The sequence below is a fragment of the Uranotaenia lowii genome, chromosome 2, assembly GCF_029784155.1.
Source record: "Uranotaenia lowii strain MFRU-FL chromosome 2, ASM2978415v1, whole genome shotgun sequence".
NCBI classification, from domain to species: Eukaryota; Metazoa; Arthropoda; class Insecta; order Diptera; family Culicidae; genus Uranotaenia; species Uranotaenia lowii.
Genome location: NC_073692.1, coordinates 431,776,022 through 431,801,021, shown reverse-complemented (window position 1 = coordinate 431,801,021; position 25,000 = coordinate 431,776,022). Strand labels below are relative to the sequence as shown.

At 38.9% G+C, this 25,000-nt stretch overlaps 1 protein-coding gene across 1 annotated transcript in view; it reads left to right on the top strand.

The window, feature by feature from the left end:
* LOC129749352 (probable serine/threonine-protein kinase DDB_G0282963) overlaps positions 1–14,960 on the top strand; it is a 70,498-nt gene extending 55,538 nt beyond the window's left edge. Inside the window, exons 2-6 of the mRNA XM_055744299.1 lie at positions 4,954–5,651; positions 11,150–11,616; positions 12,091–12,433; positions 12,502–12,728; positions 12,877–14,960. Coding sequence (XP_055600274.1) covers positions 4,954–5,651; positions 11,150–11,616; positions 12,091–12,433; positions 12,502–12,728; positions 12,877–13,174 — 2,033 coding nt within the window. The 3' untranslated portion in view covers positions 13,175–14,960. The remainder of the gene's footprint in view (positions 1–4,953; positions 5,652–11,149; positions 11,617–12,090; positions 12,434–12,501; positions 12,729–12,876) is intronic.
* The last annotated feature ends 10,040 nt before the right edge of the window (positions 14,961–25,000 follow it).

Here is a 25,000-nt window from a genome sequence, read left to right as displayed (position 1 = left end):
TGTGATGCGCCACGGGACCACCGAATAACAGCTGGCGTAACTCGTATATGTAATCCTATTCCGGACATCCTCTTACCGTGGATCACCAAGGAATGCTGGATTTCACTGCTTACGGAGATAATGCACTGATCACTGTTATTCCACTGGATAAAAACCTTGCCGGTTGCAACGAAATCGTTCACCGGATTTTTTGTCCCACAAATGCACTAAAACAAAGACCCGTATCAAAACAAAATAATGCCATCCGCGGGCGCTCGTTTTGACGATTCTATCAACTGGGATGCCAGACGCTTTTATTATGTAAAAGATGTAAAATTAGATCTTTTCATGATTAGAACAAAATAATTTTAGGTGTTTAAGCGTTTCTGTCACGTTTAAATTTATAAAATTTTTGGTGTGTACTTTTTTGGTTCATGGTCGCTTCTAGCCCTGTAAATTAATAAATACAAAAAAACAGACTGAAAGTTTCAAATCCATATTTAATTTTTGCAATTTACTTAATTTTTTTTTTAAATTATTCAAAATTGAATTCTTTTTTCTTAGATAGAAAATTGCTTAAAAATTCATTTGAGGCAGCACAAATTTCAATATTTCAGGAACACCATAAAATGAATACGAAATTATAATAAAATTAAAGTTTTGTACAATCAAGAATTAAAACTAAATGCAGAAAATTCAGTGCACAAAAAACTGATACAAATCACAGTAGGTTCATTGGAAATGAAAAGAATTTAAATCAAAATTTAAATCAATTTTTTTTTAAATAATTACTCTACGTTTGGTTCAAATATTTAATCTAAAATTGATCAGTTTTGTTCGAGTAAAACAGATTTTAATAACTGATCAACTAAAAAATCTGCATTAAAAATAAATATCGATTTTGAATCTATTTACAATTCTTCAGCTAACCAAGAATTCAGATCTTATCTAGATATTTTAGAAATGCAACGATATTTTTTTTAAAGTACAAAAAATCAAATTCTTCAATTTTTAGAAATTTTATTAGATAAGATAACGATTATTGCTGACATCGTTTATGAAAGTCTTTTTGAGTATTAATAACTCATTAAAAAACTTTGTTGAAGACACAAAAAGATTTGACTTATGCTTTGAGGAGCTTTAAAAGTTCCATTCGGTTAACATATTCAAAATCGTTAAAATCGTTAAAAAGGTTTTATAATGAATTCGGAAAAGTTGACTAAAAGAGAACATTAAATACCTGACTATTTTGTCAAAAGTCAGGAAAATGTGAAATTTGTTGCATTGTGCAATCGATTTCAGATTGGAAAGAAAGAAGATTTTTCGATTCTTAGAGTGTTCAGTGATCGAAGTCAGAGTTGATTTTTTTCAATTAATTTTTTCCTGATATCTAAATAAACTGCAACTTAAATTTATTTTCGGAATTTATGATACTTACGTTTAATATTTAAAACAAATCATATTCGTTCTAATTATCGTTCAAATTTATCTCGATAAAAAAAACTTCTATTTTTTTAAAATTTGAATTGAGATTTATTGAGTTACGAAAAACTGGTTAGAAATAAATAATTCCAAATTTGGTTTTAAACATTGGAAGTACAAAGAATACACAAATTTAGAAAACATTACAGATAAAAATTAAGCTTAAAAGTGGATATCTTCGAATAGTTTTCCTCACTCTTCATTAATGATTAATCATAATCGATTCGAAAAAGGAGATTTATAAAATTGAAAATAATTATAATTTATTTATATTTTGAAGCGCAGGTTCATTCTAATCTTTTAAAATTAAGATTTTTGAAAACTGAATCTGAATATTTAAAAATAAAAATGTCATTTTGTCTTTAAAACTCAAAAGTTTGGAATTGCAAAGCAGACTTTAAAATTCGATATGTATTAAAAAGGAATTTTAGAAAAACACCTTAAAGGGCAAGGTACGAATTTTGGTAGACAAGGTTTATTACATTTTTTCCCACTGGCAGAGTAGCAAACCTTAATTTCATATACAAATAAAATCGTCACCCAGGACGATGCATATAATGGAATTGAAATTCAAGATTTACTATAAAAAACTGGTAACTGGTAACTGGTAAAAAAGCCCTGAGTCTTAGAGTGATACGGGTTCAAACTCTGCCGGAGGCGAGCGAATTTTCTGATAAATTTGGTTAAAATACCTTTCTGGACCCAATAATTTCCCACTACTGTGGTAGTTTCATTTCAAAAATCGTCACGAGGAAGAGGGGGGGGGGGGGGGGGGGTCAGGAGGGGTGAAAACCCCGCTCCCGTTCGCACGGCCTTGCCTGGAGTATTCGCATATTTTAAATTGGTTTACAAAGGTGTATTGTTTCACATTTTTCTTTTTTTTCGTATCGTTGACCAAAACTTCGTAGACACTGATATGTTGTATTTTTTTCTCCGAATTTCCTGGTAACCTTTTCAGTCGTTGAGAGTGTGTTGAATAATATGAATAAGAGCATGTTGGTGGGTTATTGAGTTCAAACAGGTATGAATGAGTAAATCTTGTGCGCGGTCTGCTAAAAACTCAATGTACGGTGGTGCATATCCAGTCAACTTATATAACCCAGATATGGTTTGTTGATTCGAAGGAAACATCGTTATTATCACCAAGTTGTTATCAATTTGTCGCTTCACCTCTGAGGCTACTCCTTTGACTGGTATAGGAATGTCTTGTGGAGTAATCATACGGGCTTCATTGGAAGTCTGTTTTATCGTTTCCAAATATTCTTAAATGCCCCGATATCCAGGCAAATATCGAGTCAACATCAAATTTTCGATTTCTTGGAACCTCGAGTGCCTGGAATGACCTTTTTTCAACGTTTCAAGACAGCTTTTTGAGTCGCTCAGTATCAAATTATTTCCTCCAATACCCTCCTTGTTATGGAAAAAGAGTTGGGTATAGGGAATTTCATACTCTTCATACTTATTTCCCATAATCTATTCACATAAAAAAACATGTAAATATCACAATCTATTTAGAATAGCTGTAAATTTGAATAAATGTGATTAATAAGCTTACGTCGAATACTTTTGTCCGTCGGTGTACGTGAAATCTGTTTGCTGCGCGAGCTCTGTTTGCTCCGTTTTTCACGTGAAATTCACGTGATTTTCATGTTGGCAAAAATCATGTTGGCAAAAATTCATTTCTCTACCAAAATTATTAAGGAACTGTTTTGAACATAGTTATGTGCTGTTCTTTTGTACAAAAATGAGCAAAAACTTATGAATAGTCTCTCAGAAGATTTTCAAAAATAACCTAATACTCATTCCGTCACATTACGTCCAACCAACCAGTCACACGTTTATTCTCGATGTACAACATATAGAAAGTTTGTCTGTGATAGAAGCTTCAAATTTTACGTTTTTCTATCGAGGGCTTAGCTTTAGCGGAAATTGATTGCAATCGTCATAGTTCGAAGATAATAAGCTGTTCTTACAAAGTCTACTGAATGAAAGTGTTGATCGCTCCACGAATCGTTTCAACGTAAACAAACAGTAACACTGTCGGTCAGATCCGGTCCGATAGGGAATTGAAAAATCGCACGTTTGATCAGGACAGAACGTGTTTCAACCTACCGAAACGCAATGTGATGATGACGAAACTGCACCTAAATACATCTGTAGCTTACTGCGCAGCTCGCAGCCATTCCTTCGATCCGTCCTCCAGGAGAAATCCGCTAGTCCTCAGGAGTAGTCTGCCCGTTCCCCTCTTGACTGACGGCAGCTGACACGCATTCAAAAGTTCCAGAAGTGAGGAGTGAGTCGAATGAGCGAGCGCGCACATAACAACAACAACCAACAAACAGCAGCGCAGTCTTTCCCATTCATGTTATTATCTCGTTATTATTGAGGCCGGGTGGTGGTTCGGTCGGTTGACATCGATAATAATAAAGAAGGCGATGACGATCGCAGGAGGCCTGGTCCTTCGCTTTCGAATGGTTCTGTAGTGAAGTTTTCCCATAGAGAAAAAAAGCGTGCCTAAGCAGCTGCCCGTGGGATCAGCTTTAACCTAGTAGGCACTGCGTTTGCGTGATAATGTTTCTTCGAATGAAACCATTGTGGTCGTAAACAAAGTTTTCCTTTTAAATACCGTTTTTATGGTTAGCTCAAATTATTTCTCCTGGATTCTGAACATGCATTAAATTTTACAAAGCCAACACAAGCTGTTAAAAATTTTAGAAAAAATTGACCTCAACGACAGTTTTTTTGTTTAACAAAAGTTGTTGGAAATCTATAATTTTAAATTTCTGTGAATTTTTCAGTGAAATTGAGTTTTAGAGCGTTCAGCGTTTTTAATCTAAGTTTTTGACTCTCAAATCACATTTTTCAATTCAATCTCAATTTCATTGAGATTTTTTTTTGGACGAAAAAGCATAGAGGGGATCTGGTGAAACTCCCAATTCTTCCACCCTCCTCTTTTCACGGGCATTACCTGTTTCACACTTGTATGTTTTTAAAGAAATATTTAATATCGTTTTCATGAACCCTCATAATAATTCAGCTTTGTTAGTTTTGCTAAATAGACCTGATTTTTTTTTAAATATCTGAAACTATCTTCTAAAATAATATGAACAAGAATGGGTTTTTTTTCCATATTTTTGTTTTCATATTTTTCTTTGTGAATCAACTCAATTGTTTTCATACGTCAGTTGAACAAATTTTGGCAATTATCGTCAATATCGTCACTTGACATAAGCTCGTCGACAGACTTGTGATTGATCCGTCCAAAACCTTTTTCTATGGCGGTGTTCCACTTGATGGAACGCTCCCTTTACCGTTCCATTTAAATCTATTGTTACATCTTCTCAAAGCCTTTCCCCGAATCAGGGTCAGAAGATGGAACGGTTTTCGGTGGAAAAAGCTCGACTGTGGGAACCGCACGTTCCCGGAAGTACTTACGGTGTAATGAGATTTTAACATGTTTTTCCCTTCTATCTTTTCTCTCTTCGGTTACAGTTCCAGAATCGGCAGAGGTCAAAGGTAGTACTGGAGCAGCAGCGATGACAAACTCCACGAGCTGTTGCCGACAGCCAGCTGCTGCAGCATCATCATCGGCATCTTTACTAACGAAGACGTCGACATCGACGACGACGCCGACGACGATGACCCAACAACAAAGCCAGCATCCAATGACAGCGGCGGCCTCAACGCTGCTTAGTTCGTTAACGTCCTCCGGGAAGAAGTCACGTGGCTGCAAATGCTGCCGTAGTTCACAGTGTACCAAAGAGCAACAACAAAACAACAACGGTAACAACGGTTCAAAACCAATCAACTCTAGCAGCAACAGCACATCCCCCGGAACGGCCACCGGAACGAAATCCAAGAAAAGTAACTGGGGTCTCAAATTCAACTGCGCCAAACTTCGCGGTACCAAATCCAATCAAGCAACGTCGTCGTCATCTACAACTTCTACCAGTGGCAATATTAGCAGCAGCAGCAGTAGTGGTAATTCATCGGTATCCGCACCTGTGCCACCACAGACGACACCAACCTCATCGCTAACGGCAGCAACTGGTCCCGCGAATAACAACAACAACAGTTCATCATCATCATCATCGACAACAGCCGGTCCCGTTGGGCCTCCGACGTCGTCCACAACGTCATCCATCGTGGGGGGCGCCGCCAGTCGATTGCTGAGAAGCGAAACTGAAAAGGTAAATTAGTTTAGTGTGCTCAGGTACCTACAACTTCACCAAAGTCCTCTTTGGCTTAGCTTGGGAAACTTTTTTTTTGTCCCCCTATCTTCTACGTTCCGAAGAACATTTCTTGATCCGGTGTGAATTTGATTTGAAATGGGCTTATTTGGAAGATGGTGTGAATTTGGAGTTATTTCTCCTTCTCTCGAATCCAATGTCGCGAGATAATTCGATGTAAAGTTGTAAAATTTCTTGTGATGGAAGAGTTGTTCAGTTAGACCGAAAGAGAATAATATCATCCTCAGTATTTGTTACAACTTTCTCAGAATATTTTTCATTGTGAACATTTTTTTTCATATTCCAATGAATTTAAAACGATTGTTTTAGTTTGTTACCTTTTCGAATTCGCTCAGGCTATATGAAACGAGGTGTAAAAATTAAATTGAATTATTCAATTTTGAAATCTTTTTATTGACGCACCTTAGAGGTTGAAGGTCTTCGGCAAAGTTGTTCTTTGAATCTTCAGCAATAAGATGCAGCTTGAGAATTCGAGCTCAGAACAACAGTGAGGTTATTGGGATTTTTGGACAAAAAAGTAACTTTTTCCATACTAATTTGCATACAAACTTTGATTTTTTTGGTACAGCCCTTTCAAGTCCTAGAGCCACCAAAATTTGCACAGTTATTATTATGTCCAAAAGGAACCTTAAACCGTCTGATACTTTTTTTTGTCTCGATTATTAATGTAGGTAGGTACACTGCCGGCCAAAAGTTTTGGATCACCTCCTCAAAAACATGAAAATTTTGATCGGCCATATCTCAGCCATCTTATTACATAATGGAATTCTTTTGATCTCATTCAAGAGATCGTGACCAAAACCTTTTTTGTATGTATTTGACAAAATGTCAATATTGAGTTAATATGACTTAAGTTTAGCTTGAAGTTGGGACTTTTTTTTTCGAAAACCGAATTTATAATTCAAACCCGATCATCTCAGGGTGGGGTGGACCAAATTTCAAAATTCGAGTTGCATTAGAATCCTTTTTTCATTTGTTTCATTTTGTGTGAAAAATTTGCAATGTACTTAAAATATATAAAATAGCTACTTAAGTCAACGTCCGAAAGTTTGCGATCACCCCGTAATATAGAGTAACGGCCAAAAGTTTGGAATGAGTTTTCTATATGGATAATTAGTTGACATATTTCACAGAATTTTGAGCCAATTTTTATCACAGAATCTGTGTTCCATGAACATAGAATTTTAGAAATGTTCACAGATTTTAAAGAATTTTTAAATGTTGGACGGTTTCACATTTAAATTTTGTATGCCAATATCAATTTGGGTGATTATCTTTTAAGTGGAAAAATATGATAAATTGGTAATGATATTTGATTTTTTTTGAGTAAAATGTAAAAAAGACGCTATTTGACATGACCTTTGAATGGAATTTATGGAAAAAGTATCACAGATACCCGTCACAGAATTTTTGGGTAAAATCATAGAAAGTCAGAATTTCTTTTCGTCAAAACTTAGATTTTTTCGGCATCCTTGTCCCAGACTTTTGACCGGCAGTGTATATCTATAAATATAAAACTGAAGGATGGATTTGTACACCGAAAAAACTATTCACATGACCGCTACGTGAAAATGTACATGGATTTTTGCCACCCTGAAAATCATGTATAATCTACGTGAATTTCAGGTAGCAAACAGAGCCCGCGTAGCGAGCAGAATTCACATAATTTTCATGTGAGTTCCACTTGAAGCGTACGTAGAAAACAATTCGTTCTGTTACATGAAATTCACGTAGATTTCATATTGATATGAACGTAGCGGGTGTTTTATTTCGCCTATTAATCAAAAAAAAAAAAATGTTTTAATTTTGCAGGGAATTTTATTATGTCGAATTAATTTTATAACACGAAGCACATATAACTTCTTTTTTCTACTTTAACACTTTAACTACACATTTACACTTCACATATTCACTAAAACATCGTCGATGAAATGGCATTTTGAGGATGAGCCGCGTTGCTGGTCGTCCTAGCGACTCCGATTCCGAATCCTGTGTAAATAGTAAAAGATTGAAACAACAAAAACACAATAAAATTATTACTATGTACTTACGAAAAATCAGCTTTTGCATGCCCCAGAATTTGTCTATCTTCCAGCTCCAGCACCAACTGTTGGATCCGGCGACATATTGAAAACTGTTTTCATCCACATAGATGCTACGTGAATATTCTTTTCTGAGTTACGTGAATATCACATAGAATGCACCAAACCCCTTTGTACTTGGCGGATCACTGGATTTTCAAGTAAATCAAATGTGGCTTAGTTTTGACAACAAACGGCTACGTGATTTTCACGTACGGTTCAAATGAATTTGTATTAGCTTTTAAGTGATTCACGTAAATCATAGAAAAATTCACGTAATGAGTGCCTACGTGAAAATCCAGGTGAATTTAAAGTTTCCTTTTCGGCTGAGTGTATGTTTATATGTTCGAAATACAATTTCCGACCAAAATCTGCGCATACATATATTGTTTTTCTGATGCAAAATATCATTGAATCCTAAATTTCATTCATTTTATCATGATTTTTTTCAGAATTTTTTTAACTCTTAGTTGTTTATTTCAGGATGGGAAACCATTCGGGAACAAAGAAAAAAAAACGGAATTTTAATTTCATGAGTACATATAATGCGGGAAAAATTTGGGAATTTGTTAAAATTCGGGATTTTTAAGCTCAGTGCATACATTTCAAGGCTCTAAGCTGTTCCAGTTCCTGTTCAAAATATTTTAAATGTGTGTGTTTTAAGTTTATAAACGTCGCACACAGAGGAAAACGATGTAAAAAGGTGATCGAAATTGGTGATCGAAACGGAGCGTTTTAGACCCATAACGTCGGGACATTTTACCGACATTTAAAGCACTTTAAAATGAGCTTTTGATAAAAATGATTCAATCACCTAGCAGTGAAATAGAAAAATATTTGTTTTTTTTTGTAATTTTCATTTTAGAGCAATTATGGCTTTGGAAATTTTCTAGATTGTAAAAAATGTAGCAATTTTCTTGAAGACGCCAACATCGTAGAAGCTAACGCAAAAAAGTTAGAAGGGTTCAAATCTAAAAACATATTTTTTATTCAAAATTTTCAGTTTTTTAACGATATCCTTTCAGGCCGAGCTTATTCAAGCAAAATATGTTTGAAAGAGTTTTGAGACACTCAAAATCGAACAGCTTTGTGGTACACACCTTATGAAAATATTCAGACTGAAACGAGTTAGATTGGAAAAACTAAGAAAAAATAGCTGTTTTCGAACACCTGTATATTTCAGTTTGAATATTTTTATGAGGTGTGTTCCACAAAATTGTTCGATTTTGAGTGTCTCAAAACTCTTTCAAACATACTTTGCTTGAATAAGCTCAGCCTGAAAAGATATCGTTAAAAAACTGAAAATTTTGAAAAAAAAATATTTTTTTAATTTGAACTCGAGCATAAAGTATCTTTACACTCAAGGATAATGTTCAATATGAAAAATAATCATATAAATTACATACTTAACTTTTGAATATGTTAAGTTTTTGTAAATTACTTTTATGGCGGTAATTTATAGAAGAATTTTATATTTGGTACCAAAGTGCACTTTCTTTACTAATCTCTGGAAAAAAGACCTAGAACATGGATGAAGAGATAAGTATTTTTTATTCACAAATAATTTTATTAAGGCATTTAACTCCGAGTATTCACCTCATGAGTAAGAAAGGGAGCCGTAATCGTCGCGGTGACTCAACTGTTATAAGAAATAAGTGAAAAAAAAAATTCATACATTAAAATCAGATATTTTTTTGAGTTAATTCACATTTCGAAAACTATGATGTTCGAAACTTCATCAGGAGTTTGCTTTTTCTTCAAAAAAAAACAAAGATTCACGGTACTTTAAAAAATTTATTCATTGGAAATTTACCCCCAAATCAGAATTTAAAAAGCAAATTTCCCCTAAGAATAATTTTTTAAAATTTGAATTAAGAAAAAATGAAAACCAATAATGAAGCGAAATGATTCGTGGAAAGTTTAATTGGTTCTTATAACACTAGCAAGGCAAGGGTTTAAGTAATCAAATTATTCATAAGGACTAACTGGATTTTTTAAAATGGCTTCAGACATGTCTTTTCTCCAACAAATGTGTTGGACAGCTCCTAAGACGGCTTAAGTAATAATGTTTATACGACATCCGATACGGACTGTTGATTGTTATACAAAAAATGCTTTCTATTCATGAATGTACATTAGAGTGCCCCAAATGACCCAACATTTGAAAAAGTTATGCGCTGCAGGCTTAAATTGATCCTAGGCCTAGTGCAAGGTCTCTTGCTAAATTTGGTCCAGATCGGATCACGGGAAGGGGTCGCTCAACGAGCCCAAAGTTTGTATGGGATTTTGAGTCATTTTGTTCGGTTGAAACATGAAAATCCAGTTTTTCATGAATAACTTTGATCCCCTTCGGCCGATTTCTTTTGAAAACGGGTTTTCTTGAAGCTTAAACTATTCCAAATATTTCATCCGAAGACTACATTTCGATTCGAGTTTAGATAAAAAAGTTATTAGACTTCAAAAATGGGGTAACTTTTTTCAGGGTGATATTCATCACTATTAATGAGAGACACTGCTTCGAACATTTTGACGCAGCATTAATAGTGATGAATATCACCCTAAAAAAGGTTAAATAATTTTTGAAGTTTGATAACTTTTTTATCATAAGTCGAATCGAAATGCAATCTTCGGATGAAATATTTGTCATAGTTTAGGCTTTAAGAAAACTTATTTTCAAAAGAAATCAGCCGAAGGAGACCAAAGTTATTCATGAAAAACTGGATTTTCATGTTCCTCCCGAACAAAATGTTTCAAAATCCCATACAAACTTTAGGCTCGTTGAGCGACCCCTTCCCGTGATCCGATCTGGACCAAATTTAGCATGAGACCTTGCACAAGGACTAAGATCAATTTAAGCCTGCAGCGCATAACATTTCTCAAGCTTGAAATTTCCCATACAAATTTGGGGCAGTCTAATTTATATTTTAAGCTCTCTAACCCGTTTCGGTTCTTTAGAAGCCTCATCTCATCGAAAAATTATTTAAATTCAATAATTCAATAAATTAAAGATTCACGTCCTATTCCTATCAAACACTGAAAGCTTATCCGAATTGATGAAATCACTCAATTCTCGCGAGGCATAACGGAACTCTGTACATTGGCTTCCATCCGTTTCAGTCGGCCAGCACTCCCCAAGGGGCATTTCCAGGAATAGCGCTGATGCTCGACAAATTCGGAAAGATTAACGATTCTGAAAAACCAACATTGATGAACATTGATTCCGGTTGACGGAGGGCTTAGCAAGAACGATTGTTTTCCGTGAATTTTGTTGATAAATAGAGCGATTAATTTAGATTTATTCTTTTTTTGCCAGAGTAGAATGATTCTTAAAATTTTTTTTCTTCTCTTTCCCTTCAGCCCGAAACCTGCATTTGTACTTCATATCGAAGGGTGGAAGATCTTCCTTCCACGGTGTCATCCGCAAATGGGTACCCATTTTCGGCCAACTCGCTGATGCACCTACACCATCATCACCATGTTCTGGAAGGATCTGGTGGACCTGGTGGCGGCGGCGGTGGACGTGGAGGAATAGGAATCCGAGTAGAAGTAGGAGTTAGCGGAAGCAGTGGCGGCTCCCTCTTTGGGCAGCCCGTGCATCAACCACACTCGAACCACGCATTTTTGTTCCCATCGGCGGCAACCACGGCAAATGGCCATGCCCATGATCTGCACGCACATCACCATCCAGCCACGACCACAGTTATTCATCGGATCGACCGGACAGCGGCTCAGGCTCTCTACGGCAGTCTGGGCACTCATGGGGGTCACCACGGGGCAAACTCGGTTATCGTCGTTTCCACTCCTGGCGTTTTCGATATCTCCAGGTACGTTCAAAGTTTTATATACATTCAACAACCAATTATGCTAAATTGGTTTCCAATGAAACGCGACCAAAGTTTAACTCGTTTAATTATGAAATTCCGGCAACTGGCGACTGGGAAATTCGGACGAATCAGAAACAAGTTGAAAGCTTACTAGGAAATCAAGATCAAAATTGAATTTTGACATTTTGACCAATCAGAATGTCTTACTGATGTACTTAACTCAACGTATCTGGAACTACTTTGAAGAGTTTCTAGTTCCATAATATTTTTTTCCGTTGACTCTTACCGATACTCTTGTCGGTCCCATAATCTAAAGTGTTCCAGGAAAAAGAAATTTTGCCCCCTTTCATGTCTAGTACCAGTTGGTTGTCTAAAAACGTCCTGATCGATTTTATTAAATTCTAAGAAAATCCATTTCCAATGTCAACCAGGCTTATCATTCATTATTCCATATTTTCCTTCCGTCCCGTGTAGGCTTAACAGCAGTGATGACTTTTCCCTGGAAGACTGTGATGAGCGAGCCCGATTGCAGCGGGAGCTGGAAATCCGTGAAGGCGTAGATGCTCCACCCAACTTTACCCCGCGTGCAGCTTTACTTTCCGGTGGCACAATTTCCACGCCTAACGGAGCGGTCAACGGGGCTGCCGTGGGTGCAGCAAATGGAACCCTCGGGGGCGCCACCGGTCCACCCAACCATCAGATTGCGTTCGTGTGTACACCGGCAGATTCCAACTCGGCACTGAGTTTGTTCCAGCGAGGACTGCTGCTGCCAAACAGCTTTGGTCATTCGGACGAACTTCCACGGGTGCACTCACAGGTGAGAATATTTCAAAACACTAAACCTATGAAGATTAAAAAATTATTAACTCATGTCTTTTTTTGTAGGTCGACTTCATTCACTGTCTCGTGCCGGATCTGCAGAAGATTACCAGCTGCTGCTTCTACTGGGGCAAGATGGACCGGTACGAGGCGGAGAAGCTGCTGGAGGGCAAACCCGAGGGAACGTTCTTACTGCGTGACTCGGCCCAGGAGGAGTTCTTGTTCTCGGTGTCGTTCCGCAAGTACAGCCGCTCGCTGCACGCCCGCATCGAACAGTTCAATCACAAATTCAGGTGAGTTTTTCCCGCGATTAGTTATCTTTTCAATCAACTGTATTTGATGAGACAATTTCAAACTTAAACGTCATCACTCAAAAGTCAGAATTGTTTTTCCTGACTCAAACTCATAATGGGCATTTACCAACTGATCTCTTCGTTGCAGCTTTGATTCGCGTGATCCGGGCGTCTATACGGCCTCAACGGTGACCGGTCTGTTGGAGCACTACAAGGACCCCTCGTGTGTGATGTTTTTCGAGCCGATGCTGACGTACCCGTTGAACCGGAACTTTAGCTTCTCGCTGCAGCAACTGTGCCGGGCCACGATCGTTAGCAACACCACATACGACGGTATCAACGAGCTGAATTTGCCCAAATCGTTGAAATCATACCTGAAGGAATACCACTATCGGCAACGGGTGCGCATCAGGCCGTTGGATGAACATCTCTATTCCGGCATCTAGTACCACGGTGTAGGACAGCCGGTGGTGGGAATGAGTGTAGCAGGGACTCTCGCGGGAACTGGGATACGGTGGGCAAATGGCGGACGTCGAGAGGCAAGGCACGGCAGACGGGATCGCAGATCGCTTCGGCAGCGTTTGCTGGATCGAAAGAACAACTATTGGTCTGGTCTGGCCGAAATGGACGACAGTTGGCCTAATCTTGAAGGTCGGGGTTTTGTGGGGCGCGATTTGAGCCATTTGATCGCTGCTGCTATTGCCCAGGAAAGAGAGGAGCGGGAAGAGCAACGTCGTATCCGAATGGAAAAGATTGTGCGGGGTTTGCTGTGCTGTTTTGGCGGTGGTTGATTTGTATTCACCTTTTCTGTACAAAATCTGTATTTCTTGTGTATTGTATCTTCCATACATCTGTAGCTTGGTAGGGAATTTGTATATTAGAAAAAGGATATTATCATTTATTTATACGTAATTCCGATTCATTGTTGTTATTTAAGTTATTCACATCATTAGAACATGTTCGTCACCGTCTGTAAATATGTTAGAATTGTTTCAATCTTTTTCGTATTTTAGTTAGTTAAAAAGTTTTTGTGTTAAATGAAAATGTAACTGCATTTTTGAATGTTGCATTCATTTGTGGGCATGTCTGAATAAATTTCCTTCCTACATTTATTTATTTGACTGATTTAGCTAAAGCATATTCTGTACAGCAGACCCTAAGATACGTTAATAATAATACATCGCAACTTTACAAAAATGGTGCAGTAGCAAATGATAGCAACAAGACTAGCGAATCTCAAAATAGGAAAAATGACGATTGCAACCCAAATTGAAGATTGTAAATTCCTGTATTGGGCTTGATGTACTCCAAAACACATGTTAACTAAAAGTTGCTGTAAATGTTGAAGCTTTACTACCTAATCAAAATTTGCTGTCTCCAGTTGCCATAGACCTACTAACAGAAAACCACAATCCAACCATCTTCGATTGGGTGGTTTCGAATTTTGGCCGACCATACCATACAACTCACTGCTTGAACAGATCCCAGTATTCAAAGTTTTACAAATACCTTTTAAACACAAAACGGATAGGTCTCATAATAGAAATAGTTTAAAATTACACAAAAGTTCAAATAACATAAACAAATATTTCTAGCAGTCAGACAAAATTACCAACCAGGACAAAAATAGAATATAATAACTATAGTTAATGACCAGAGCAAAATAAAACTCCCAGTGAAATATTGAAATCAAACAGGAAGATTAACATGTTCAATTTATTATTACAAATAAAAAAAATCCACACACCCTCAATAAGTTAATAGTCGGCTGTAAGGGAGACAGACAGACAAAAAAGAATTAAAAAAAATCTCTATTAAAAACTAACGATATGAAAACTATAAAATATGATAATCAAAAGAAACACGATGTGTCAGTCGAATTGATAAATTGCAAAAAAAAGCAAATGTAGTTTAAAACAAACTAAATCTAACAGACTTAGAAGACTAGATCAAAAACAAAAAAAAAGTGAAATCAAACGATAAGCAAGCAAGATGGATTCTGAATCGGAACGTTGTTAGCAGGGAAAACTCTAACTAGTAAAAGATTGAAACAAATCGTTTTGGTAGCTTTAAATAATTAAAAAAGTAACGTAAACACAAATTTCTGTGCATATATTACTACTATAATGTATAACGGACAGAGAGTAATTAGACGAATGTTGTTGGAAAACAGAGAAAAGTGTATAGTGAATGAATTAAAAAAAATCAATAAAACACATTTATTAAAACTCACTGTTGTGAAAGAGACTAAATTACCTATCCGAAATGTATGTATTTTTCCAGTTTTATGACTCTCTACTGTTTAGAAGAGTGGTTCGAATTGATTCTTTAATTTTCGTACCTGTTAATTCCATTCCAAAAGCTAGCCGAGGAAGCAATACTGAGTCGTTCTAAAGAAATGGCATCGACGAGTAGAAAGACGAAGAAAAAAAACCTGTTAATTCGGAGTTGTACCAAAAGTGCGGAAAAATCTCTGACGGTTGAAGATTTCTTTAAGGAAAATCGATCAAACAATGACGGAAATCTAGACGGACTTCCAATTTCGGAACGCTTGGGGAAACAGTTTTTAGCTCCCTAGCTCAACTTTCAACTGTTTTCCAACGAAGTGATGCATTCGGAGGGTAAGAAAATCGCCCCTCGTTGCTATACACCTCACATAACATGAGCTTGAATTAACGGAATATCTTGAGTTGCATAGTTGGAGGCGTTTAAATATTCGAAACTTTGTCGTTTCATTGGGACTGTTCATTTTGTATTGTATTTTTCATATAGTTTCACACCAAACAAATTGTAGACGTTCATTTTAATTTCGAATTTATATATTTTTTACATCAGTATTTGAGATTGGTGAGTCATCTGATAAATGAATCCGAAATCCGAATTTGGAATTCGTGCGGTGGTGACAAAAAAAAACACATTGTGTCCACTGCTCGCGCTTGAGATTGACATACCTCTCTGTGTCTTAACTACGGGGATAAGACATTACCTTCTTCGTAGCGGACCTCGTAGGAAGGGAAGGGAACCACTGTCGGGGTAGAGAGGTTCTCGATGCCGGGCGATTCTCTCAAGTCGGTGTAGGATGTCATCACTGTCGGGGAACATCCGAGTCGTAGCTAAGCGCTAAGCGCTAAGAAACTTGCGGTGAATAAGGCCCCTGGTCTGGACGGAATCCCAAATGCAGTTCTGAAGGTAGCGGTACAGATCATTCCGGATACCTTCAGAGTGGTGCTACAAAAGTGTCTCGACGAGGGACACTTTCCCCAATTCGTGGAAAACGGCGAAGTAGGTGCTACTACCGAAACCTGGACAACCCCCAGGGCAGCCATCATTGTACAGACCCATTTGTCAATCCAATGGACACCCTTGGTAAGCTACTGGAGAGGATAATACTCAATAGACTTATTATCTACACCGAAGGCGAAAGTGGACTGTCGGACAGACAGTTTGGTTTTCGGAAAGGGAGATCTACGGTGGACGCCATCCAAATGGTGAAATAGTACGCGAAGCGCGCGTATAAAAAGAAGCGGATAGGTGTTCGTCACTGCACCGTTGTGATGATCGACGTTAAGAATGCCTTCAACAATGCCAGCTGGGAAGCTATTGCCAACGCGCTTCACAGGATGCGTGTTCCAAATAGCCTTTGCAGGATAATAGGAACCGAGTCCTGATGTACGAAACCGAAACTGGGTTACGATGTACTGCCCTATTTAACAGCGGGTGTTCCACAGGGTTCCATACTCGGACCTGGGCTTTGGAATGCCATGTATAATGAGGTGTTAACGCTGAAACTACCAGCAGGCGTGCAGATAGTCGGATTGGTTGACGATATCGTGCTGATGATCACCGGCGAAACAATTGAGGAAGTTGAAGACCATGAAACGGTGTCCCTAGAAGGGGTTGGCATCTGGATGAAGGGAGTTAGGCTTCAGATAGCTCACCATAAAACCGAAGTTCTGCTCGTGACCAATAAAAGAGTTGTGCCGCACATGGAGATTATTGTTGGAGGACACACGACATCTTCGAAACTGCAGCTGAAATACCTTGGAGTAATGGTCGACAATCGCTTAAGCTTTGGTGCGCATATCAACTACTGTTGTGAAAGTGCATCGAAAGTCATAGATTCATTTGACTGGATTATGCCAAACTGCCATGATCCAAAGAGTAGCAAGAGACGTCTCCTTGCGAGTGTAGCACGGAGGAGTGGTCTGCAGCTTTTCTCACCGCAGGCTTGTTTCCCATCGACATAACTCTGGCGAAGGGTATGGAGGGTTACGAAGCAAGAGCTGCTAGAGGAGCGCGTAAAGTTCAACAAGCAGCGTCAATGCTCAAGTGGCAGGAGCAATGGAACGCATCGAACAACGCAAGATGGACGCATACCCAAGTAACACAGATAGTTTTGTAAGATTCCTCAAGGATATAAAACCAAAACTTGATCTAGTAGCGTGCTATAAAACTCTAAATGTTACTTGGGTAGGCTAATCCAGCGAATTTCAGACTGGGTAAATCTACCTGAAGCAGTTCCTTTCAGGTCCTGGGTGCTTTAAGCAATACTTTCATCGGTTTAAGCTTATCAGCACGCCTTATTTCCCGGAATGCGTAGATATGGAGGAATCGGCAGAGCATGCTATCTTTGCCTGCCCCTGGTTCATTTCAAGGCGTCAATAACTACAAGATTTGAACGCTGAAAATATTGTGAGTGAAATGTCTCGCGACGAACAGTCGTGGCGTGCCATAGTCGACGAAATCTCGCAAATTTTGCGCGTTCTCTTACGAATCAGGAAAGATGATGAACGGAGAGAGCGAGATAGTCAACCAAACATGACAAGCTAATGGAACCACAATTCAAAAGTAACGCGATCTTAGGGCGCGGTATAACCCTACACAGCAAAAAATTTCTAAAAGTATACGGAATCTAAAACACGAGTAGTCTAATTTTTTACAAGTGTAAATCGAAGACGATGTAATTTTCAACTCCTTTTGATGTAATTTTAGTCTTTTTTCAAAAAGTGAATAGAAATACATTGTTTTGCTATAATTTTACATTCCGTGATGTAAAAATCAAGCGGTCAATGAATTTTATATCACAAACAGTGTAAAATTGTATGTTTGATTTAAAATTAAATGGAAATGTGCAACTTGTGTGGCGCGCGTCTGATACAAAGTAAACAAGTATGAAAATTTTTCGAAAACGAGTCGTTGGCGTAGCTCTAGCATTTCCATAATCCTTCAAAAGCTGGTAGGTTCATAATAATGTCATATTGAAAAAAGAAAGATGTTGAAATTAATCAGTTTCCTCTTCATTACAGCAAGATCAGATTTTTTGCAGTGGCAGTGATTTTTCGCAGAAATTTTCGTCAGGCGGAGGTGACGCGGAACGAAAAATAATGGTGTTCTGGGACGAATCGAGGATCCTGGTGACGGCTATCTGTTCAACATCACCGTGCTGGGAATCATCGGATGAAACAAAAATTCCAGGCTGAAGCTGTGCGTGATGGTGTATATCTTTTAGGTTATTTTTGGAAATATATGCGAAATTAAATTTTTAAAAGCAGCGTATTCATTCATGGACAACAGCAAAACCTGAATGTTTAGCAAAGATTTCTAATATTTACGATAATAAATCTTAAAATTTACATCGCCGTCTATTTTTACACGACGGCTTTCGTCGTCCGATTTCGTGCATTGTTTTCGATCTAAATTTACACGCCTCAAAAATTACATTCTTGAAAAAAATACATCGTGATAGAATTTTACATCAAAAACTATGTTCCGTTTTCGTGCATCGTTTTCGGTCTAAAATTACACGAATTTTTCTTGCTGTGTAATCTGGACTCATACCTGTGGTGGGACTTAAAAGGTCTCACGTACTCAGATACGATATTTCCTGCAGCAAAAGGAAGCGAAGTTACCATTCGGGGTGGTCGTGACGGGATTCTAGCTTGGTAGTTTCTCAATCAGCCATGCCTTGGTGGTTAGAAATCCTAAGGGAGTGGATGCTGTGACGGCGGAGGGAAAGGAGAAGGAGAAAGAGGAAAAGGGTGAGATGTATAAGTGCATGAGCACAGTCCACCCCTTGATGTAGCATCCAGGACAAGTTGCTCTCGATCTGGCACACGACGGGCAGAACAAACCGTGGGCCAAAAATCCTGGGGTTGCAGGCCCAAGGGATGTAAGAAGGCCGGACAACGGTCGGCGTAGACTGACTGCGGGGATAAGACTTTATCAACTTTATCTTCTTCGCAGTGAAAATCGTTGGGAAAGGGTGATTCCACAATCGGGAAATACCCACGGGTAGAGTGCCTCTCGACGCCGGGTGAGCCATTCGAGTCGGTGTAGGCTGACGCCTTCGTCGGGAATCATTGGAGTAGTTGCGTTGAGTCCCGCGCGTGTGTTGTGACAATTAAGCTGCTCTCGATCGGCACATGACGGGCATAAAGGTGGCAAACCTCACATCTTGGTGACAAGAGGTCGTTCTTCGAGTCGTTAGAGGAGATGTCAGGCCTTAAGTTTTCAGGAGGAAAGGTTTGTGTGGTCAACCTGTACTGGCTCAACTAATTCGTCCGGTATCTTGAGCCACTCTATTCGAAGGTATGTATTTCCTTTGATTCGAAATACTCTTTTGCCTACGATTTCTACTGCGAAGAAAGTCGTGTTTTGACATCGTACCTGGCTTCCACAAAATTAGGCTGTCTGAACGACAACTACGACGAACCCAAGAATTGCTAGGACGCTCAACTGGACGTGTCGTGCAGTAGACGAACCAAGATCAAACAACAATTATCCATGTTTCCATTTTCCTAATTGATGCTGGCTGATTGCAGATTGGAGATTATATGGAACAAGGACTATCCCACCATCACTAATAAAGATTCAAGCGCTTTGTTGGCTACACTTATTGATGGTTTGATAAGCACTACTTGACCAACTGTAAGCAGTTCGTCCTCTTGCGATACCTCTTCTAGGTTATCGACCATAAAGTCCTCAAACATTTCTACTAATGTACCTTTGTTTAGTACCCGAGAACTTCAACTGGCTTTTGACTTTCTTTACGTTTTCGCTTAGCTTAGGATTACATCTGTTGCAGCAAGTGCTCTGATCAAGCCTAAGGTTAACCTACGTTTGCATTTCAAATTCAACGTTGTCCAAGATGGTTTTGTGGAAAACGAGGGACAACTTAGGATCATCTCACGGATGATGATCATGTCTCCATTTCACGTTTCGGCATCAGAGGTGTGTCCATGATGCTTAAATTTACATTTGAGGAAGCTCTCAATTTATTCATCCGTTGCGATTTTACGCCCGTGATTTTTTGATCTGCCAATCTGACATCTGGTTCGCTGATGGACCACGCGTGCAACCCAATTATTTTCATCACCTCAACTTTAAAGCACATAAACTATTTTTGAAAGAATCGCGTTTCTCCAGACCAGTGACAGTTGACGATGTAATGCGTTTAATTAACTAGTCAATTTCGCTGACAGATGATCCGCTACCGCGCACCCAGCAGCGTCAGTCATCATTGCCGATTTGCTTCAGATACCGAGCAGTTCAAATGGATAAATGGCTGTCATCAGGAAAGGCGTCTGGTTTTTCGTTTCCTCTCCACCGAAAATCGTCTTCCGCCTTCTCGAGTAGAAGTTGGTTGAGAAAAATTGTTTATTTACTGCCATCAACCAACGACCAGTTGGTGAATTTAAAACTGACCAACCACTGCACGGCGCACGCACGCTTGACCATCGATGATCCTCAACTACACCTTGTCATCCACATCTGCAACTAGTGGTGGTTGATCCTCTAGCTACCGGCGGGGAGTTCACATGCACCAGTTCAAGGAACAGCCGTAAGGTGGGTGGCATATCGTTTATGTTTCTCAGCAGCGATGAAAAATTTATTCGGTAACAGGTGGCTTGTTTTTTGTCCACGCGATTATTGGCGCCCGGATCGTAGTCGTATCATAGCAAGCGGGATGCCGTGCCGTGCCATGCATGTTGTTTTTCTTGAGAAGCGAGCGCGTGCCGGTGCAGAATCCGATCATAGTTGGCATAGCAATGTTGTCGTTTCCCTGCTAGCTTGCTGTGGTTTTGGGAAAATGTGCTTTTTGCGAGTAGCATTGGCGGGATTTATGTTGTCCTACATGTTGCGTTGCCATGCGAAACATGCTGTTTTCCATATTCTGTTTTCTTTCTGTTGACTTGGAACAGCTGAATATGATCGTCGTCCGAGGAGACGTACGTTCAGGAAAAGAACCGCAGAAAAATGTTTATAATTGTCACAGATGGTTGATGTTGTTTGGTACGCTTCAGTAATCGAAAAAAGTCTACCATATGGGAATTTGGGAGATCGGTAATTTAAATTGTTCGTTTATAAAACCGTGGACCTGTAATGAAGCGTGCCAAATATTTACCAGAGCAGCGAGGAAAAAAATCAAGTTGTTCGTACATGCAGTTCGCTGAAATGAAGATGAGTAATGGATTAGCTGGATCGATGCCATGTTTTAATCCAGTTAGGCAGTAACCGAACAGAAAATTCAAGATCGTTTAAGCAGCTGCGGTTTGCGGAGGCGAGAATTTTGATTGGCACGATGATATGTTATTGTGCACAGTGATATTGATATTGAGGAAAAGTTGTAAGGATATTTTCGTATATTGATTTGAGAATTAGAAACGAAGAACGAAGAACGAAGAACGAAGAACGAAGAACGAAGAACGAAGAACGAAGAACGAAGAACGAAGAACGAAGAACGAAGAACGAAGAACGAAGAACGAAGAACGAAGAACGAAGAACGAAGAACGAAGAACGAAGAACGAAGAACGAAGAACGAAGAACGAAGAACGAAGAACGAAGAACGAAGAACGAAGAACGAAGAACGAAGAACGAAGAACGAAGAACGAAGAACGAAGAACGAAGAACGAAGAACGAAGAACGAAGAACGAAGAACGAAGAACGAAGAACGAAGAACGAAGAACGAAGAACGAAGAACGAAGAACGAAGAACGAAGAACGAAGAACGAAGAACGAAGAACGAAGAACGAAGAACGAAGAACGAAGAACGAAGAACGAAGAACGAAGAACGAAGAACGAAGAACGAAGAACGAAGAACGAAGAACGAAGAACGAAGAACGAAGAACGAAGAACGAAGAACGAAGAACGAAGAACGAAGAACGAAGAACGAAGAACGAAGAACGAAGAACGAAGAACGAAGAACGAAGAACGAAGAACGAAGAACGAAGAACGAAGAACGAAGAACGAAGAACGAAGAACGAAGAACGAAGAACGAAGAACGAAGAACGAAGAACGAAGAACGAAGAACGAAGAACGAAGAACGAAGAACGAAGAACGAAGAACGAAGAACGAAGAACCAAGAACGAAGAACTAAGAACGAAGAACGAAGAACGAAGAACGAAGAACGAAGAACGAAGAACGAAGAACGAAGAACGAAGAACGAAGAACGAAGAACGAAGAACGAAGAACGAAGAACGAAGAACGAAGAACTAAAAACTGAAAACTAAGAACTAAATAAAATTAAAAAAAAATGCTTCGCTCGCCTAATTATTTGAAATTCAGAAACGTTTTCATGATGCAATCTCAGCATGCCACGTTTGATTGTTTTCCCTAGCAAAGTCTCGTCAACGCCTGCTTCGCGAGGAAGAGCTGTTTAACTTTATCACTGGCATGTGTGTGACAAATCCGGCTGTTGTTGAGCGGTTTTCGTGAAACCGTGAAGATGCTCATGTCACTTGGCAGTTATTGTTAGACAATTATTGTTCGGTGGCCGACGCATGGCATTTCTCAGACCCCGTCTCTTCAGGCGTTTCCCCTTGTCTCCACGTGGCCACTGGCAGCCGGACGGACTGACGGTCGTTTGTTTAACCGGTTCCTTTATTTTTATTGAAGATTAAATTTCACCCGAATCTCTTCGTCGCCCGAACAGCTGTTCTCGGCCACAACAAGAGCGAGATCCCCCCCTAATCGGTGCTTGGCCGATTCGACATATCGGTTGGTGTTGATCCCCGGGGCCAACCCCAGGCCGGACACTTTTGGGCCTGATATGTGGCCAGTTATTCTGTATCACTAGTGTAGTTAGACCGCCGAAATAGATACGTTGATGCCCCCGGGCGCGTCACAATGCACAGATGGCTTTAAGCTAATCTACAACTATATCAACAATTAATTTTTGTCGTACCCTTACTCAGAAGTGAATTTGATTTCCTTGACAAGGGTAATTAATAAATTGCAACGGCGAAACAGTACCTACAGTGGCCCACGGCGGTGTCATAATTTGTTTACAGTTCTGTCGGACAGCAGCGTGTCCCCATGCATCCAAAGTAGGCGACGGAACGCGCGCCACCGAGTGGCCTCTTCTTGCCCTGTCGGGCGGTCACAATTAATCGCAGCACGCTATGAGAACACATTTGTCAAAGTTTTCACGGATGCATACACTAGATGTGCTGCATTAATGGACAGTGAATTCATAAGCATAATCCATGTCATGATGTTCAAGTGGTTAAAAGAGAAAAACGTTTTAAGTGTTATTATCAAAATGGATATTATCAATATGAAAATAGTTTATTTGTCATTTCAGATGTTTGTGTTATTCAAACAGCAAAATGTGGAAGTTTTGTCACAAATTTCGAAACGATTCATCCTCGTCTATTTCGCAAAACTTACACAGGCTGTTACAAATTTGTCAATGGTTTATGGTCATCCATCTGTTATTCTGAGCACTGCTCACTCTCGTTCGAAGTGTACTGTTTACATCTGTCAAGTGTCAAGTGTTTCTTCATTGACTGACCCAAACACGTCGACACAGTGACATTGAATCAACAAATCATTTATGAAGATGATTTTTCAACCATTGAGTGTGTTTCTGTAGTATAATTCAATGATTGTTTTAGTAAATTATTTTTAGAAACAACTGGCTTGTTTATCTATTAGGTTGTTCATAAGCCTATCGGAAATTTAAGCTAAGCTAATATTTGGGAAATGAGTGACCTTGGGACTTTTCGAAATCAAGAAATTAGAAAAAATCTTATGCGACGAGAACAAGAAGCAGAAATCTTCCACAAATCTGAAGAATTGATCCACTTGGGTGATCATTTGGGTGAAAATTTAAAAAATAATCCGGAATGTTTGTTTTGGGATGATTTTCTAATCCAAGCGAGGTGTGGATAATAAAACATTTGTCTAATCTAAATGAGTCTAATCTAAACTCTATACCGACAAGGTGTCCTTGTACATCGGAAAATAGTAGGGCAGATAAGGGCATAACGAGCACCCAGGACATAGTAAGCACTTCTCTTTTCCACGAATTTTCTCTAATAATTTTTTTGAGGAACACTTTTGTAGTTCCTTTAGTATTAATTTTTCAGCAAAAAAGTACCTTCCTTATCATCTTTACAGAACTTTAAAAAAAATCAACTAGGCTCTCAAGTGACGAAAATATTATAATTTTTGAGCACCGGAAAATAAGCTTTCATGATAGTTACATTACCTTGATCTATAAAGTACGCCGTGCAACATGATGTACACATTTTTCCTCAATTTTCACCATCATAAAATGTTTGATTTTTTTTTCTCTATAATCGATTTAAAAGTGCGTTGACTCGGGGCGTATAGAGCGCCATTGATCGGGCACGATGAGCATTTTCTGCCGTAGAATTTAGCAGCAAATTCACTCGATGAAGTCAACTGAATTATAGAGCCACAGCTTTATTAGTTTACATCTGACGATTTAGCCTATTGGTTAGGTCACACATGCATTATTTCGTTTTTGCTTTGTTAGATGGATCTGAGACTCATCGTTTAGTGCAAAATGAATCGATCATGAAAGGCATATGAAAAAAAAATCACTTCGAACCCGTTCTTCTGATTATCTCTCCGACAGCTTACCAATAGGCCAAGCTATAGCTCTATAATTCAATTGACAATGTCAACTTGACATCATCGAGTTGAATTCGCTGCTAGATTCTACGGCAGAAAATGCTCATCCTGCGCTGAATAATGGTGTAACTACACCAGAGGGGGTTCTCATTATGCCCCTACAGTGACTGATTTTCAGCTTTTGGCAAAAAAATGTTACAAAACATTTTTCAAAAGTTTCTATCTACTTTTTCAAGTTTTAGCTTGTTAGACCATGCCCACCAATGGTTGCTAAACCTCGAATCGAGTACATTCAGCAACATATCTATCAACCCATCATCGCACCAACAGTCGCTAACTTGATTCGAGAAATAGCATTCGAGCAGTAGGTTGTTACATGATGCGTTTATGTAG